The following is a 15,404-nucleotide window of genomic DNA, read 5'->3' on the forward strand; positions in this document are numbered from 1 at the left end:
GTGTACAAACATGGCTGATGATGGGGAATTTGTTTTCTCTGTATGTGTATGTAATGGGTTTTGTTTTTCTTGCTTTCTCAATGAGAGGGGAGCAATTTGGAACTGAAACTAAAACTGCAATTTTTTAAAAAAGCTCTAGTACTTGACTCCCGTTAATTAACAAAGAATTACTTTTAACCTTTTGTCTCCAGAGTTATAGTTAATTAATAGCAATAAAATAGGGAGAAGCATTGAGTGACTGAGGGCAGTCCTAACTAAAGAAAGTTATTGTACCTCATTTTTAAAAATGCGGATAATTTCAAAGTGGCAAAATAATAGATAATGTGAGAAAGGCTGAATTTATTTCCACTCCTTTTTTACTTAAAATCTACTTTCATTGTAGCCTACTAAATATAATGATGGAAGTAAATCTATGGGAGCAATCTGACTACTGGGTGCTAAGTACTCAGCAAAGTTAAGATACATAAATAGATCTATAAGGTACAGGAAAGTTGGTCATAGAATTCCTAATTCTTGGTCCATCTGAGGGCCTTGCTCACATGTTGATTAGCTTGATAGAATACAGATGAGAGTGCTGTGAGACTCCCCATTGATTTCCCTGACCTTACAATAAAATCATACCTCATTTCCTTGTTGGTCTACATCTTGCTCTTCCTGCTCCAGACATGTAAACAAAACAAAAAATTACAGTTAGTACAATCACACCCTTGTAGTCCATGCCAAAGATCATGTAACGGCCAAGACAACATACTATTTAATTGGCTGTCACCATTTGACCCTTGTAGACAGGCATGTTTATATTAAGCAATTAATCTTTGTAAAGCAGTAAATTTAAGTATTTCATGGTACAAAAATTTGGAACTGGTATTTAAAATTTATTTTTCAGAGAATAATATGCCATTTAAAGGAAGAAAGTAAAACCAAAGGAGGCACTGCTTTCTGAAAATTTTTTAACATTTTGTTAACATGGTTTTCATTAATCACCAAAGATATAACGAGTAATTCACCAAATGAAAAAAATATGGGTGAAATCTGAAGATCAACCAAAAAAATCTATCAATGAATTAGTGCCTCTAGGAAAATTTTCTTAAGAAGTGTATTTTCCAAATTGGTACTTTTCTAACAATGTTCATGAGAGAATTCTTACATTTTAACAAAGTTTTTTTTATTAGAAATTCTATTCTTAAATATTGGATGATCATCAATCATTTATAGACCTTAACTACATTGATTCCAGACAAGAGAATAAAATAGAATATCAGAATGCAATAGTCAAAAATACTGATTTCATTACCACCAAAGGACATTTTTTAAAGAAACAAAAAAAAAAAGGCTACTGCTATACATCTAGGAAACTATTGAACTGATAACATGGTAGTTTATAATGCAAATTGTAAATTTAATTTGCCACAAAGAACAATGATTCCTCAAAACTTTTAATTCTCTATAAAATTTTTAATTCTCTACAAAATTCACAAGAAACAGTGACAACAAAATTATTTGTTCAAAGATATTTTACACAGCCAGAAAATTTTATGTGCAAATTGTAAACTAAATTATTATTTAGTTAAGTTTCTAGTTTTTTAAACAGTATACTTATAATATACCTAAGTCATCTTCAATAAAATGATCCTTTCTACAAAAACATCAGGAAGTAAATTTTTTTCTGACTTTTATTTGAGCCAAAGTCAAATGGACCATATTAATTTCAAAAACCACGTTTTTTTGGGGGGTGGAGTAATTGGGGTTAAGTGACTTGTCCAGGGTCATACAGCTAATAAATATTAAGTATCTGAGGCTGGAGCTGAACTCATGTCCTCTTCAGGGCCAGTGCTCTATCCACTGTGCCACCTAGCTGCCCCTCAAAAAATACATTTTAAAGTCATTATAATATCTAATCAAAAATCTCAAATATAAAAATCAGATTTTTATAAGATGAAAAACATTCATGTTAGTGCAACTAATGCTGATGAGTTGTGCCTATGAGCAAACAAAGTCTACTTACAAACTTGCCAACTTCTGCTAATGATTCTATTTGTACCTCAAAAGAGGCAAGGGCATATCAGCAGCCATTTCAGGTTCAGTAATATAATGGACTCAGTTCAGCAATTCTTTCTGTGTTGTAGAGGTTATACTAGCCACAATTTTGTTGTTTGAACTTGTGATATCACCGGGAATGCCCTTTACCCAGAGCAAGTTGTAACCATTCTGAAATTTATAACTTTAGAAGTTGTCAGGGACATGAATTAGTATTCATTAATTGTCTTGCCCAGGGTCACATATCCAGGATATGTCAAAGGCTAGACTTGAACCTGGTAGGTATCATCATTGACTCCTAGGTTGTTTTTATATCCTCGATGCTACATTACCTCTTATAAGAAATTAAAACTGGGGTGTGCTATAAACGCTTTCTTTAGCTCCTAAGATAATTTAAGATATTCACTATTTTTTAAAAAAGCGAACAAATGTGCTTTTAGGAAAGAGCATTGATTCAGTAGTCTCTTTTAATTTCAGATTTCAGTAGTGATAATTATTCGATAAGAAGTTACAGTCATTTATATATTTCATTGCCTTTTTTTTTTTTTTTGCAAGGCAGTTGGGATTAAGTGATTTGCCCAGAGTTTCAGTTAGGACTTGTAAAGAGGCTGGATTTGAACTCAGGTCCTGACTCCAAGGCCAGTGCTCTTTTTACTGCACCATCTAGCTCCTCCGTACAATAATTTATTTTTAAAATGAGAAGATTTACCTTATCATCTGGCTGATCATCCATGGTAATTTCTTGTAATTCATGAATTACAGTTTCAAGAGGAGTTTCTTTCTTAATTCTGTCACCAATTCTCAGTTCACTTCTGAACTTCTGGGGTTGTTTCTTTGTTGCCTCTTCTTTTGTTTTCCCTGTTTTTCCTTTCTTCCCTTTTTTTCCTTTTTCTTCTTTGCTTGAACCTGCAGACTTTATTTAATCATCACAAAACCTAAGAGCTAGAAAGGAACTTAGAGGCTACAAATATCAATCTAAACCTGACAACAAATCCCTTCTAGAATATTCCCTGCCATTGGTTACTTAGTCTCCACTTAAAGGCTTCCACTTAGAAGCAACCAATTAATTGTTATTATTATTAATTTTGCTGAGGCAGTTGGGGTTAAGTGACTTGCTCAGGGTCACACAGCTAGGAAGTGTTAGTGTCTGAGGCCACATTTGAATTCAGGTCCTACTGAATTCAGGGCTGGTGTTCTAGCCACTACATCACCTAGCTTTCCCAACAATCAACTAATTATTGTACATTTTTAACTGTCAAAATTTTTTCTTACATCAAGTCTATACTTAATTCTGCAATTTCCACCTACTGCTCCTAGAAGTTTTCCTTGTCCAAAAACAAAAAACAAACAAAAAACTTACTTTGGAATTGTATGATTTCATGCACAGTGAAAAAAAAGAACCAAAATAGAAAACATGCATAATGATTAAAATAACAATAAAAACTGGAAAAAAAAACTGGCAGAAATTGGAGATGAAAGGTGACTTTGATATTAAAGATCATGCTAAAAAAATTAGAAGAGAAGTAGATCATAAACATAGTTATGAGTAAAGGATGTATTCTTCACCCAAGAAGAGATACAGTAGAGGCAATTACAAAAGATAAAAGAAGGAAAAGACTATCAAATTTCTGTGATAAAAGTCTGTGATATCTAAGAAATGTAAACAATTAACAAATACACAGGTACGACAACAACAGCTAATAGTGGTCCGAGGATATAAATAAACAATTCTCAAAAGACAAATGCAAAAATATTAAGACATATGAAAGAATGCTTCAAATAACTAATAATAAAAGAAATGCAAATTAAAACAATCCTGAAGATAAACCTCATACCCTGAAAATTGGAAAAGGTGTCCCCCAAAAATGGCAATTTCAGTGTTAGAAGAGTTGTGGGAACATAGGCACTGTTGTATTACCGATAGACCTATAAATTAAGGCAAACATTTTGGAATTATATAAATAAAATAAGATGTTTATTCCTTTTGAATTTAAAACTCCATTATAGGGCTTATACATCTCCACACTCACCCTAAGGAAACCATTGATTAAAAAAATGTACTCTTATATGCCAAAATATTTATAGCAGAACTTTCTGTGATTAAAAAAAACCAAACAAACTGGAAATAAAGTATATGTTCATCAAATGGAAAATGACTAAAAAAACTCTGATACATGAATGCAATGAAATATTACTGTGGCATAAAAAATGATGAATGTGATGGATACTGAGCAGCATGGAAAAACTGACTTGAAGTTGTGCAGAGTGAAGAAAGCAGAATCAAGAAAACAATATACATAATAATATCTACAACAACATAAATGGAAAGAAACACACACACACACACTAAAAACCAAAAGTGAATATTCCAAAATTATAAAAAAAGGATGCCTCTATAGTTGAGAGGATACTCTTAATCCAATATTTTGAGGAGATAGGAGATCTACATTTTGTTGTACACTGCACGGTTCAGACTTTTTCAATGTAGTAATAAATTAATACTGGTTTTTTTTTCCTTTAAAAAAATATTTTATGTAGGATGGCTTTTTAGGAAAGAAAAACTATGATAATGTAAAAGAATGCATTAAAAACTCATTTAAAGAATGCTGAGAAAAAAATAAAAATAAAAAATGCTGAGAGACAAAACAAACCTGCCTCAAATAAAATGGACAATATGGGCAATAGCATTTGGAATATAGTCTCATACAATCAAAGTTAAAGCAAATATTCCTTCTCAGTAAACTAAAAAGTGACATTATCAGTCACAAGTATGCCAAAATTGTTTCAAGGAAGTGTTTTTTTTTTTTTTTAATGAAAACAATCTATTAATGAAAAAAATTAACAAATGAAAGCTAGAAGATAGGACCTGAATAGTCAGTCAAAGCAAGCAATAAAACTATAACTTTTGCCCTTAACATGGCTAAACAACTCCTTTCTGCTGCCTACAGAATTTGTCATCAATCTCAATTCACTACTTCTGGAACTTTCCCCCTTCAAATAATAATTTTTTTAAAAAATCTATTTTTTCTAATTTTTTATTATTTGCTTTTATATCAATCCTTTCTGAATCTCTTCTAACATAGCAAAATAGTTTATCAAAACCATCTAATCAGTAATTAGTAATCAGATCTGACAGTGTTTGCAACACTGCCTAAAGCTTCCCTTTTCTTTACCAAAGGAAGAGAAGTACATTTCTTCATCTTTTTCAGAGCTAAAATTAGTCAATAAAATTACTCATCTTTTATCTTTCCATTGAAATCCACTTTATTTACATTATTGTACTTTTTATATACTATTCTTTTAGTTCTGGTTAGTCTCCTACTGCATTGTCTTCCAATGGTTCTGAATTCCTAATTCAAATTAATGAACATTTGCAACCAACTATTTGCAATGCACTATGTTAAGGCACCAAGGATACAAAAGTGATTCTGGACCTCAAGGAACTTAGAGGAGAAATTATGTGTACAAAAAATTATTACTTATAAGATTTTCTTTTGGTGGAGAGGGGCACTAACAATAGAGGGATCAAAAAAGGCAGAGGTACCAAAGTTAACTCTTAACAAAGTTCTGGATTTAACAGAAGTTCTGGACTATAAAAGGCAGAAGTAAGAAAATCCAAGCACAAAGAATAGCTTGTACAAAGATAAGGAGATGGGAGCTGAAATATTATATGTGGATAATAAACAAAGAAGACAGTTTCACTGATGTGTATATATTGATGGCATAAATCTAGAAGAATATGCTGAAGCCAAATTGTGAAAAACTTTTAAGTGTTCAACAGCAGATCAATGATATTTGCTGTCAAACCATTCTTTGTTTGGTGAAAAATTCTCCCTGCTAGCCATACTCTTTCCATTCTCTCAATTATGTCATGGACTATGTTTAAGTCATGAATTCATTTGTAGTTTATTGTGATACATAGTTAAGAGTCTGGTTTAAACCTATTTTCTTTCTTTTTTTGTGCTCTTCATGCTTCTTTTGTTTGATCATTTTATGTTCTTTTATTTTTAAAGCCATTTCTGTTTACATTCCCCTACTCAACAGAACATTTAAAGAGGCCAAATGAAACCTTGGCATTCCACATCCAAGGTTCTCATCTCTCTCTCAAAAGAAGGAAGGTGTTTCTTTATCATTTCTTCAGGACCATACTGGTTCATTACAATACACTAACTACTTTTTTTAAGTGTTATTTTTATTTCTGTAGTTACTGTGTATATTGTTTGTAAAATTTTGCTTTGTTCATTCATTCTGCATCATTTCATTCAAGTCTTATGTTTCTCTGAATTCCTCCTTTCTGCCATGATTCACAGTGGGCCAATTCTATCATTGACTTCCTTCAGTTTTGCCCAAAATTTCCCTTTTTCTAGAAACTTCAATGGCCCTCAGACAGAGACAAGGTCTGGATCTATGATGTCACTATCATAGGAAACTCCCAGGTAAGGAACAATTCTTCCAGTACAGATTGGCATCTTCTTTGTAATATGGAGCTTTAGAAAGCTGCCCAGACTCAGTATATTGTACTGAGAGTTTAAAGGACTTGCTGAAGACAAGAAGATCAGGATATCAGCAATGGGACCTGAACCTTGATCCCACTGGCTTCCAAGACAGTTCTCCGTACATTCTACCATGTTTTCTCACTATTACTTATTCATTTTCTCAAAGACAAAGTGCAAACTCCTGTTTGGCATCTAAGGTCTTTCACAATCTTGATCCAAGGTACCTTTCCAAATCGATTATACATTAACTTCCTTGTGCTCTCTTTAGTCCAGACAACTGGTAATATTTCATCTCCAATCTATTTGCCTTTTTACAGGCTTTCTCTCAAGCCCAGAAAGCATGGCTTTACCTCTGATTCTTGCAATGTCTAGCTCCAGTGTCAATTCATTTAAGAAACCTTTCCTGAATCCCCTGTTAATAGTGCTGCTCCTTAATATCCCCTTCTAACATCACCATATATAAAACATCCTCTACTTATTTATCTGCAAACATGTCATATTTCCCAAATAGCATATACATAAGATGCTTGAACACAGGGTCATTTTTTGGGTCTATATCCTTAACAATGCCTAGCATAGGTGTTTTAATAAATTATTTCATTTCTTCAACCTCTCTTGTATATGCTCCCTTCTCTCCTCTGACACTGCCCAGACCACTCTAGTGCAAGTCTTCAATACCTCTTGTCTGAATTATTACAAATATCTGCTGATTCAAATTTCTTTCCTCTTATTCAGCCACCAAAGTAATTTTCAAAGCAACATTTCCTTCTTGTAGTCACTGTAGAGCCACAGAACCATAAAATCATAATTAGAAAAGACCTCAAAAGAATTAAGTGATCTAACCTATGTCTGAACAATATATATATATATATATTTTTTACAATATACACCTTATAAAGAGTAATCTAGAGCAGAGGTATCAAACAGTTAATCCAACCAAAAAAGTACAAGAAAACATAGAAAATTTCAAAGTAAAATGCAGCCCATGGAGAGTTTCACGTATGGTCTCCATTTCTATTTGAGTTTGACACCATGATCTAGACTTTGCTCAAGGATATCCAGAAAAGAGGAATTAAAAGCAATCCTGAAGCAGTCTATTCTACTTTGGATAGTTCTATTATGTTTTTCTTCAAATCAAGCTTTGAGTTGCTTCTTTGGAACTTTTCATTCATTGCTCCAACTTTTACTATGTGAAGATAAACAAAAGACAGTCTATTGACTGTCATATCAATGCCATAGCTGCCATATCAAGCTGTCAATCCATGCTGGATCTGTGGTTTCCTAAGACCTCAATTTATTTTTATAGTCACCCTGATGTTTCGCTACTAATGTTTTCCTGCTTTTTATTTGTGAAACTGATGCTTTTTAAATCTAAGTTTAAGACTTATAATTAACCAAATTTTTATTTTAGATTTAGCTCAAACTTCTAGCCAGATTCTGAATCCTATTATTGAAGAGGGGACCCCAAAACTCTGAAAATCCTTAAAGAAGAAAATCTCCTTTAACTCTGCTTCAGTGAGGGACCCTGCCTCAAGGACAGTTTCATCTTTGTTATCTGGGTAGGGTCAGCTCAATCCGGAAATTCATTGAATTCAATTCAAATTTTAGCCCTAGCTGAAACCCAGCAAGTAGCCAACTTGGGACTCCACCCACAGGCCCCCTTTAGCTAAATCTCTTATTATAAAAAGAGCCAAACTAAAATCCTCTCTTTGCAGAGGTTCCAAACATGCCAGCTATACTATGCTTGGCATCCCAAAGAGGCTCTGCCCATGGAATACTCTTTCCAGTGCCATCCTCTCTTTACCCTCACCTATTTCCCTAACCAGACTTTAACCTTACTTCCAATTCCCATAATAAACCTCATATCAATCTACATTTCCAGGTCTGTAAATTCCTTTACAGAGAACATCTGCGCTGCCAGAAGGGAGTTCCCAAAACTCCCTACCCTTGTGCCGAATCCCAAGAGGGTGCAGGGGAGCCAAACCTTTCCATTTGGCTCCCTGAACTCCGAACTTGTCACTAGACCTCATTTAACTCCCTGACCACCAGAAACCCTAATTTCATTTGGGTTCCCCAAATCTAAACCTTATCATTATCACATGGGTTAATTTTCTCTCCTAGCTTTTCATCTATAAACTTGACAAAGACATCACATCATCCATGAGTTTTTTCATACTAGTCGTTAAAAAAAAAAAAAAAAAGGTTAAGTTGCACAGAGGCAAAGATCTCTGGGGCATTACACCCAAGAGTTCAAGGCTTCTTGGTTGTACAGAAGAGTGTTGGAGCTGAAATCAAGATGTGTTCAGATCTGTTTGAGCAGTCACTTAATACTTCTACCTCATCTGTACCTCATCAGTTTTTTCATTTGCAAAACAGGGACAGCTATAGCATGTATCAGGAGATAATATTTATAAAGTGCTTGGCATATTTTTAAGTGTAATTTAAATACTAGCTATCATCATCATCAATTAATTCTCTGAGTCCAAGAATTCAGCTTAATTGTAGTATCATAAATCATCTTTCTCCCTCTTGTCTATAAGAAAGACTGTCAACTGCTTTGCTAAAATCTTCTTAAACATATTAATTTGTGAGTTCCTTGAGAGCAAGAAGTATCTTTTGCCTTTCTTTTATATTCCCAGCAAGTAGCATAGTGCCCAGCACACAGTATTTAATACATGTTTATCAACTGACTTGATTAGTAATTAGTATACTAAGATGGAATTCATCTTGACTTGGTGACAAACTCATCAAGGGGATTTAGCTCAATCCTGATTAACCATTTTTGCTCTGTACCTTGAAGGGTACAATGATCATTCTTTTTGAGAGAGAAAAGAAAAGCTAAATACAGGCTGCAAATGGCCTTCTTTCCATTTTTGTTCAATGTTGTCTCATATATTACTCCTTGCCAAAACCTCAAACAATATATTTTCTTTTACTACCTACTGATTGCCACCCAAATTCTTTCCCCTCTCAAAATGCAGTTCTGGATTTCTCACATAAATATTTCTCCTTATCACATAGTGCTTCACAGCTAAATTCTCTTTGGCTTTCATAACCTCACTGGAATAAGTGTTGTAGTCCTTTGTCTTCTTTTGACGGCTCCTAAGGCTAATTTGTTGCTAATTACCATGACAAATTGTTTAATGCCTTATATTCACTTTGAATATGCTTTAACATTCTAAATTGAAATTTCAACCACAAATTCTTTCAAAGAATCAATGAGGTCAAATTTGCCTTTTTTATGATAATCTCTATTCACCTTGTTTATTATCAATACTTTGTGCATTTGTAGATGGATATTTTAAACTGTGGACTCGTTGCCAGCTAGCTCTCTTCTTCAACTTTCTCTCCTTCAAATTACTATTCTTTCTCCTGAGTTGTATTTATTTTTTCTCTTTGTGCAATCAAGCCTGTCATAGCTCTAGAGTTTTCTTTTCTATTTTATTTAATTGTACAAAAGTCAAATATAGTTTTATTGGCCTTTGTTCAGTTTGCTCAATCTTGTGCCAAAAATACATCATTCTTATTTCACAACATTCCTATATTTTATAGTGTAGCCCAAAATTCCAAATCTTATCTTCAGTCTCTTATTAATTTCCCATTCTTTCTTCTACTGAATATCCCTCAGTTGATAGGATTAATGAAAACACTACCCTATATCCCCCAGGCTTCAATGTTTTTCTGACCAGGACTTCTTTACACCTTTCAGAATGGGAGCCAGCTTCTTCCCAATGGTAGCATTTTTCTCTCCAACAAACACCAGAAGTGGGCACTTCTTGATAACTCAGGCAGTTCTTTTCTTTGAAGTCACTTCCTAGATACATACTCTGGGGAATTAGGCATACTGCTCTCTTGGGTTATCTCAAAACAGCTAATTCTTCAGCAAAGAATTCCTCATCAAGTCTTTTGAGCAGAGAGCTCATCACTGAAAAACCTGTTACCTGATGGTACCTATGATTTCATAATACCCTTTTTTGGAGCTACTTTCTCCAAACATGGTTCCATTCCCCCTGGAGAACAATATATAGATAGCTGCAAATGTTCAGTGGATCTTTCCAACTCGTCCACACACACAAAAAAACAAAACCATGAGAAATTTAGATAAATACTCTGATAAAATCACTGTGTATGCAATTTGATCTAACAATACTACTTTTAGATCTATATACCCAAAGGATAAAAAAAAACAACCCAGGAAAAAGATCTTTATGTGTAAAGATATTTTTAATAGCTCTTTAGTTGTAGTACGAAAGAACCATAAATTAAGGAGGTAGGCATCAGTTTGGGGATGGGTTAACAAATTATGGTATATGAATGTAATGGAATATTCTGCCATAAAAAATGATTAGAGATAATTTCCTAAAAACCTGGTTAGATTTGTATGAACCAATGTAAAGTGAAGCGATTTTTATATTAACTACAACATTGTAAAGACAAATTGGAAAGACTTAAAAATTCTACTTAACACAATGACTAACCATGACTCTAGAAGATTTGATGAGGAAGCATGTTGTCCAACTCCTGATAGAAAGATGATAGACACAAAATGAAGAAGGGACCCTGAAACTCTAAAAATCCTTGAAGGAGAAATTCTCCTTGGACTCTGCCTCAGTGAGGGACTCCGCTCAAGGAAAACAAGATAAACAGCTTCATTCTGTTATCTGGATGGGGTTGGTTCAGTCCTGAGCTAAAAGAATTCTAACACTATTCAATTAAAGATCTTCTATTCAATTCAATTCCATCCACCAGCTTCATTGGGATGAGAGCAGGCCTCCCTTGCAACCAAAGACCTCCTTATAAAAATGGCAATTTCTTTGCAGAACTTCTAGACATGTCAGCTATGCCATGCTTGCTATGCCAAGGAGACCTCTCTGCCCACTGGATAATATTCTTTTCCAGTGCTACCCTTTCTTTATCTCACCTATTTCCCTAACGAGACCTTATGCCTCTCTGTCGGGATTTCTAACCTTACTTCTCAATCCCTATAATAAATCTATTTTATCAATCTAGCTTTTCAGGTCTGTAGCAAGGGTAGAGAGTTTTGGGGAATCTCTTTCTGGTGGTGCAGAGAATTCCTTTACAGAGAATCTCTGCACCACCAGAAAGAGATTCCCCAAAACTCTCTACCCTTGCGCCGAATCCCAAGAGAGTGCAGGGGAGCCAAACCTCTCTATTTGGTTCCCTGAACTCCGAACTTGCTACTAGACCTTATCATTTAACTCCCTGACCCTAATCTCATTTTGGTTCCCTAAATCTAGACCTTATCATTTGGTTCCCTATAAAAGGAAACCCCAAAACCTAAACCTCATTATATTTTTGGTTCCCATACCAGGAGCCCTGAAAACTAGATACAAAGATACAATATGAGATACATATTTTTAGAAATGGCCAATTCATCATTTTGTTTTCCTTGACATGCATTTTTGTTTTAGAGGAGTGGTTTTTTGGTCTCCCAGTGGGAAGAGGGAAGAAAAAATAAGTGGTTATTAAGAGAAAATTTATACACATTACTACTGTATTTCTTATCCTATAATTTCCTGACACAGATGAGAACTGACTTCTGTCTTATGTACTTTATCTTCTTTTCACCTTTTTTAGTATTTCTGATAATCTGGAGAGTTCATCAAGTCCTTTCATTTTCTCCTTTAGGAGACAGATCAAATGGCACCAATATTGTTAGAAACACAGAATACACTTTGCAGCTGCCTATTTGTAAAACTTGAAACTTGAGGTATAAATACAAGGAGCACCAACCTCCAACCTCCACTCATCTTGTGCTGATCTTCAGGTCCTCTACTTCTCTAAGACTTTAAGCTGTTGGGCCCCATGTTAGTTAATTTATGACGGAGGCAAACAAGACACAAGGACAGAAGACACACACAACAAAACAATTATGCCCTTTGAAAAACTTTGCCTTTATCGGAACAGAAGTGAATGCAAGGGAAATTGTTGTAAAAAATTACCCTGGCATGAGTTCTAGCAATAAAAAGTTATTAAAAAAAAAAAAAAAAACTTTGCCTTTGCTCTATACAACCCCCAAGAATGTTAGGATTTTTATCCCCTTCAAACATGTTGCTTTGTATCATTTACTGTTAAGAAGCAAGCTGAAAATAGTTTCAGGTTTCACTTACTCCAAGGAGCTTCATGATAAGTTCACGATCTTCCTCATCTTGATCTTTATATTTTTCTTTCATTTTTTTAATTTTACTCTGTGGAGTCAAAAGACTGGTATGAGAAATCCAAAAGTTAAAAGTCAATCATTATCTACTCAAGAAGGACTTTTTTCCATTCATTCATTCAACAAATATATAAAGTATCTAAACCATGATAATAGATTGATATGGAGAACAAAACAATGAATATAAAACCATTTTTGTAGACAATATGCAATCTTTACCTTTTTCTTGTCCTAACCTCAATACCAAGTGTTTTTATTGGACATCTCACACTAGATATCTTACAGACATCTTAAAATCAACATGTCCAAAATAGTATTATGATAACAATTTTCATTCACAATTGATCATTTTATAATATTATTGTTATTTTATACACAGTACATTTCACTTTGCATCAGCCCATGGAAGTCTTTCCAGGTTCTTCTAAGAACATCCTGCTCATCATTTACTTTTTATGCTTTTTCTGAGTCTAGTATTTGAAAATCAAACTTTCTATTCAACTTTAGTCTTTACATTGGGAATGTCTTAAAAGTCCTTTATTTTATTGAATATCCATTTTTCCTTTTAGGATTATACTTAGTTTTGTTGGTGATTCTTGGTTGTAATCTCATCTTTGTTCTTCCTTTAAAGTTGCTAGAACCAGGAGATCATTACACACAGCAACAAGACTATAAGATGATCAATTCTGATGGATGTGGCTCTCTTCAATGAGAGGATTCAAACCAGTTCCACTTGTTCAATAATGAAGAGAACCATCTACACTCAGAGAGAAAACCATGGGAACAGAGTGTGGAACACATTCTCACTCTCTCTGTTTTTATTTGCTTGCATTTTGTTTTCTTTCTCAGTTTTTCTTTTCCTTCCTTCTTGATCTGATTTTTCTTGTGCAGCAAGATAACTGTATAAATATGTAAACATATATTGGATTTAACATGTATTTCAACATATGTAACATGTATTGGACTAACTGCCTGCTAAGGAAGAGGATGAGGGGAAGTTGGGGAAAATTTGAAACAAAAGGTTTTGTAAGGATCAATGATGGGAAAATTACCCATTCATATGCTTTGCAAACAAATAAAGAAAGAAAAAAAAAATAAAGCTGCTAAATCTTTTATTATCCCAATTGTAGCTCCATGATACTTTAATTGTTTCTAGCTGCTTGCGATATTTTGCCCTTGACTTGGGAAGTTCTGGAATTTGGCTATGATATTCCTGGGAGTTTTCAGGGTGTGATCTCTTTCAGGACATGATTGATAGATTCTTTCAATTTCTTTTACCCTCTGGTTCTAGAATATCAGGGCCATTTTCTTTGAAAATTAATTTAAAGATGATGTATAGGTTCTTTTTTCCAGGTCAGTCTTCTATTTTTTTGTTCTCTATTTTTTCATTCTTTTTTGCTTGTTTGTTTCTTGATTTCTCACAGTCATTAGTTTTCCATTTGCTTGATTGTAATTTTTAAGGAATTATTTTCTTTAGTGAGCTTCTGTATCCAATTTTATTATTATTTTTTTTTTTACAGAAACCAACATGCAAACATATCCATATATGCTTACATATATATGCACATACATTTACCATATGTAAACATGCCTCTAAAACAATAATGTGGCTGATATAATGTAGATTTTTCTCTTGATTAAATCTTTGTTTGACTTTGTCCAAGATTAATGATTACTGGCTCTACTATTTTTTGTTTCTTCTTTCAAAATCAATCTTATTTATTTATTTATTCACATTGTTTTATAAATCATGTTGGGAGAGAAAAATCAGAACAAAAGGGAAAAACAAAAGAAAAAAAACAAAAAACAAGTGAATATAGCATGTGTTGATTTACATTCAATTTCCATATTTCTTTTTCTAGATGCAGATGGCATTTCCTATCCAAAGTCTATTGGGATTGCCTTGGAATCAAATTCTATTTCATTATTTGACAAAAACTGCTGGGAAAACTGGAAATTAGTATGGCAGAAATTAGGCATGGACCCACACTTAATACCGTATACCAAGATAAGATAATAATGGGTCCATGATTTAGGCAAAAAATACAAGATTATAAATAAATTAGAGGAACATAGGATAGTTTATCTTTCAGACTTGTGGAGGAGGAAAAAATTTGTGATCAAAGATGAACTAGAGATCATTACTGATCACAAAATAGAAAATTTTGATTATATCAAATTAAAAAGCCTTTTTACAAACAAAACTAATGCAAACAAGATTAGAAGGGAAGCAACAAACTGGGAAAACATCTTAACAGTTAAAGGTTCTGCTAAAGGCCTCATTTCCAAAATATTTAGAGAAATTACTCTAATTTATAAGAAATCATGCCATTCTCCAATTGATAAATGGTCAAAGGATATGAACAGACAATTTTCAGATGATGAAATTGAAACTATTACCACTCATATGAAAGTGTTCCAAATCACTATTGATCAGAGAAATGCAAATTAAGACAACTCTGAGATACCACTACACACCTGTCAGATTGGCTAAGATGACAGGAAAATATAATGATGAATGTTGGAGGGGATACGGGAAAATGGGACACTGATGCATTGTTGGTGGAGTTGTGAACGAATCCAACCATTCTGGAAAGCAATCTGGAATTATGCCCAAAAAGTTATCAAACTGTGCATACCCTTTGATCCAGTAGTGTTACTTCTGGGCTTATATCCCAAAGAAATACTAAAGA

At 33.7% G+C, this 15,404-nt stretch overlaps 1 protein-coding gene across 2 annotated transcripts in view; it reads right to left on the bottom strand.

Annotated features, from left to right (window-relative positions):
* NEMF (nuclear export mediator factor) overlaps positions 1 to 15,404 on the bottom strand; it is a 78,556-nt gene that overhangs the window by 11,724 nt on the left and 51,428 nt on the right. For both annotated transcript variants that reach the window (XM_051977921.1, XM_051977922.1), the window contains exons 27-29: positions 12,665 to 12,742; positions 2,747 to 2,950; positions 622 to 654 (exon numbers count right to left, since the gene is read on the bottom strand). In XM_051977921.1, coding sequence (XP_051833881.1) covers positions 622 to 654; positions 2,747 to 2,950; positions 12,665 to 12,742 — 315 coding nt within the window. The remainder of the gene's footprint in view (positions 1 to 621; positions 655 to 2,746; positions 2,951 to 12,664; positions 12,743 to 15,404) is intronic.

This window comes from Antechinus flavipes, chromosome 2 (assembly GCF_016432865.1).
Source record: "Antechinus flavipes isolate AdamAnt ecotype Samford, QLD, Australia chromosome 2, AdamAnt_v2, whole genome shotgun sequence".
Taxonomy (NCBI): Eukaryota; Metazoa; Chordata; class Mammalia; order Dasyuromorphia; family Dasyuridae; genus Antechinus; species Antechinus flavipes.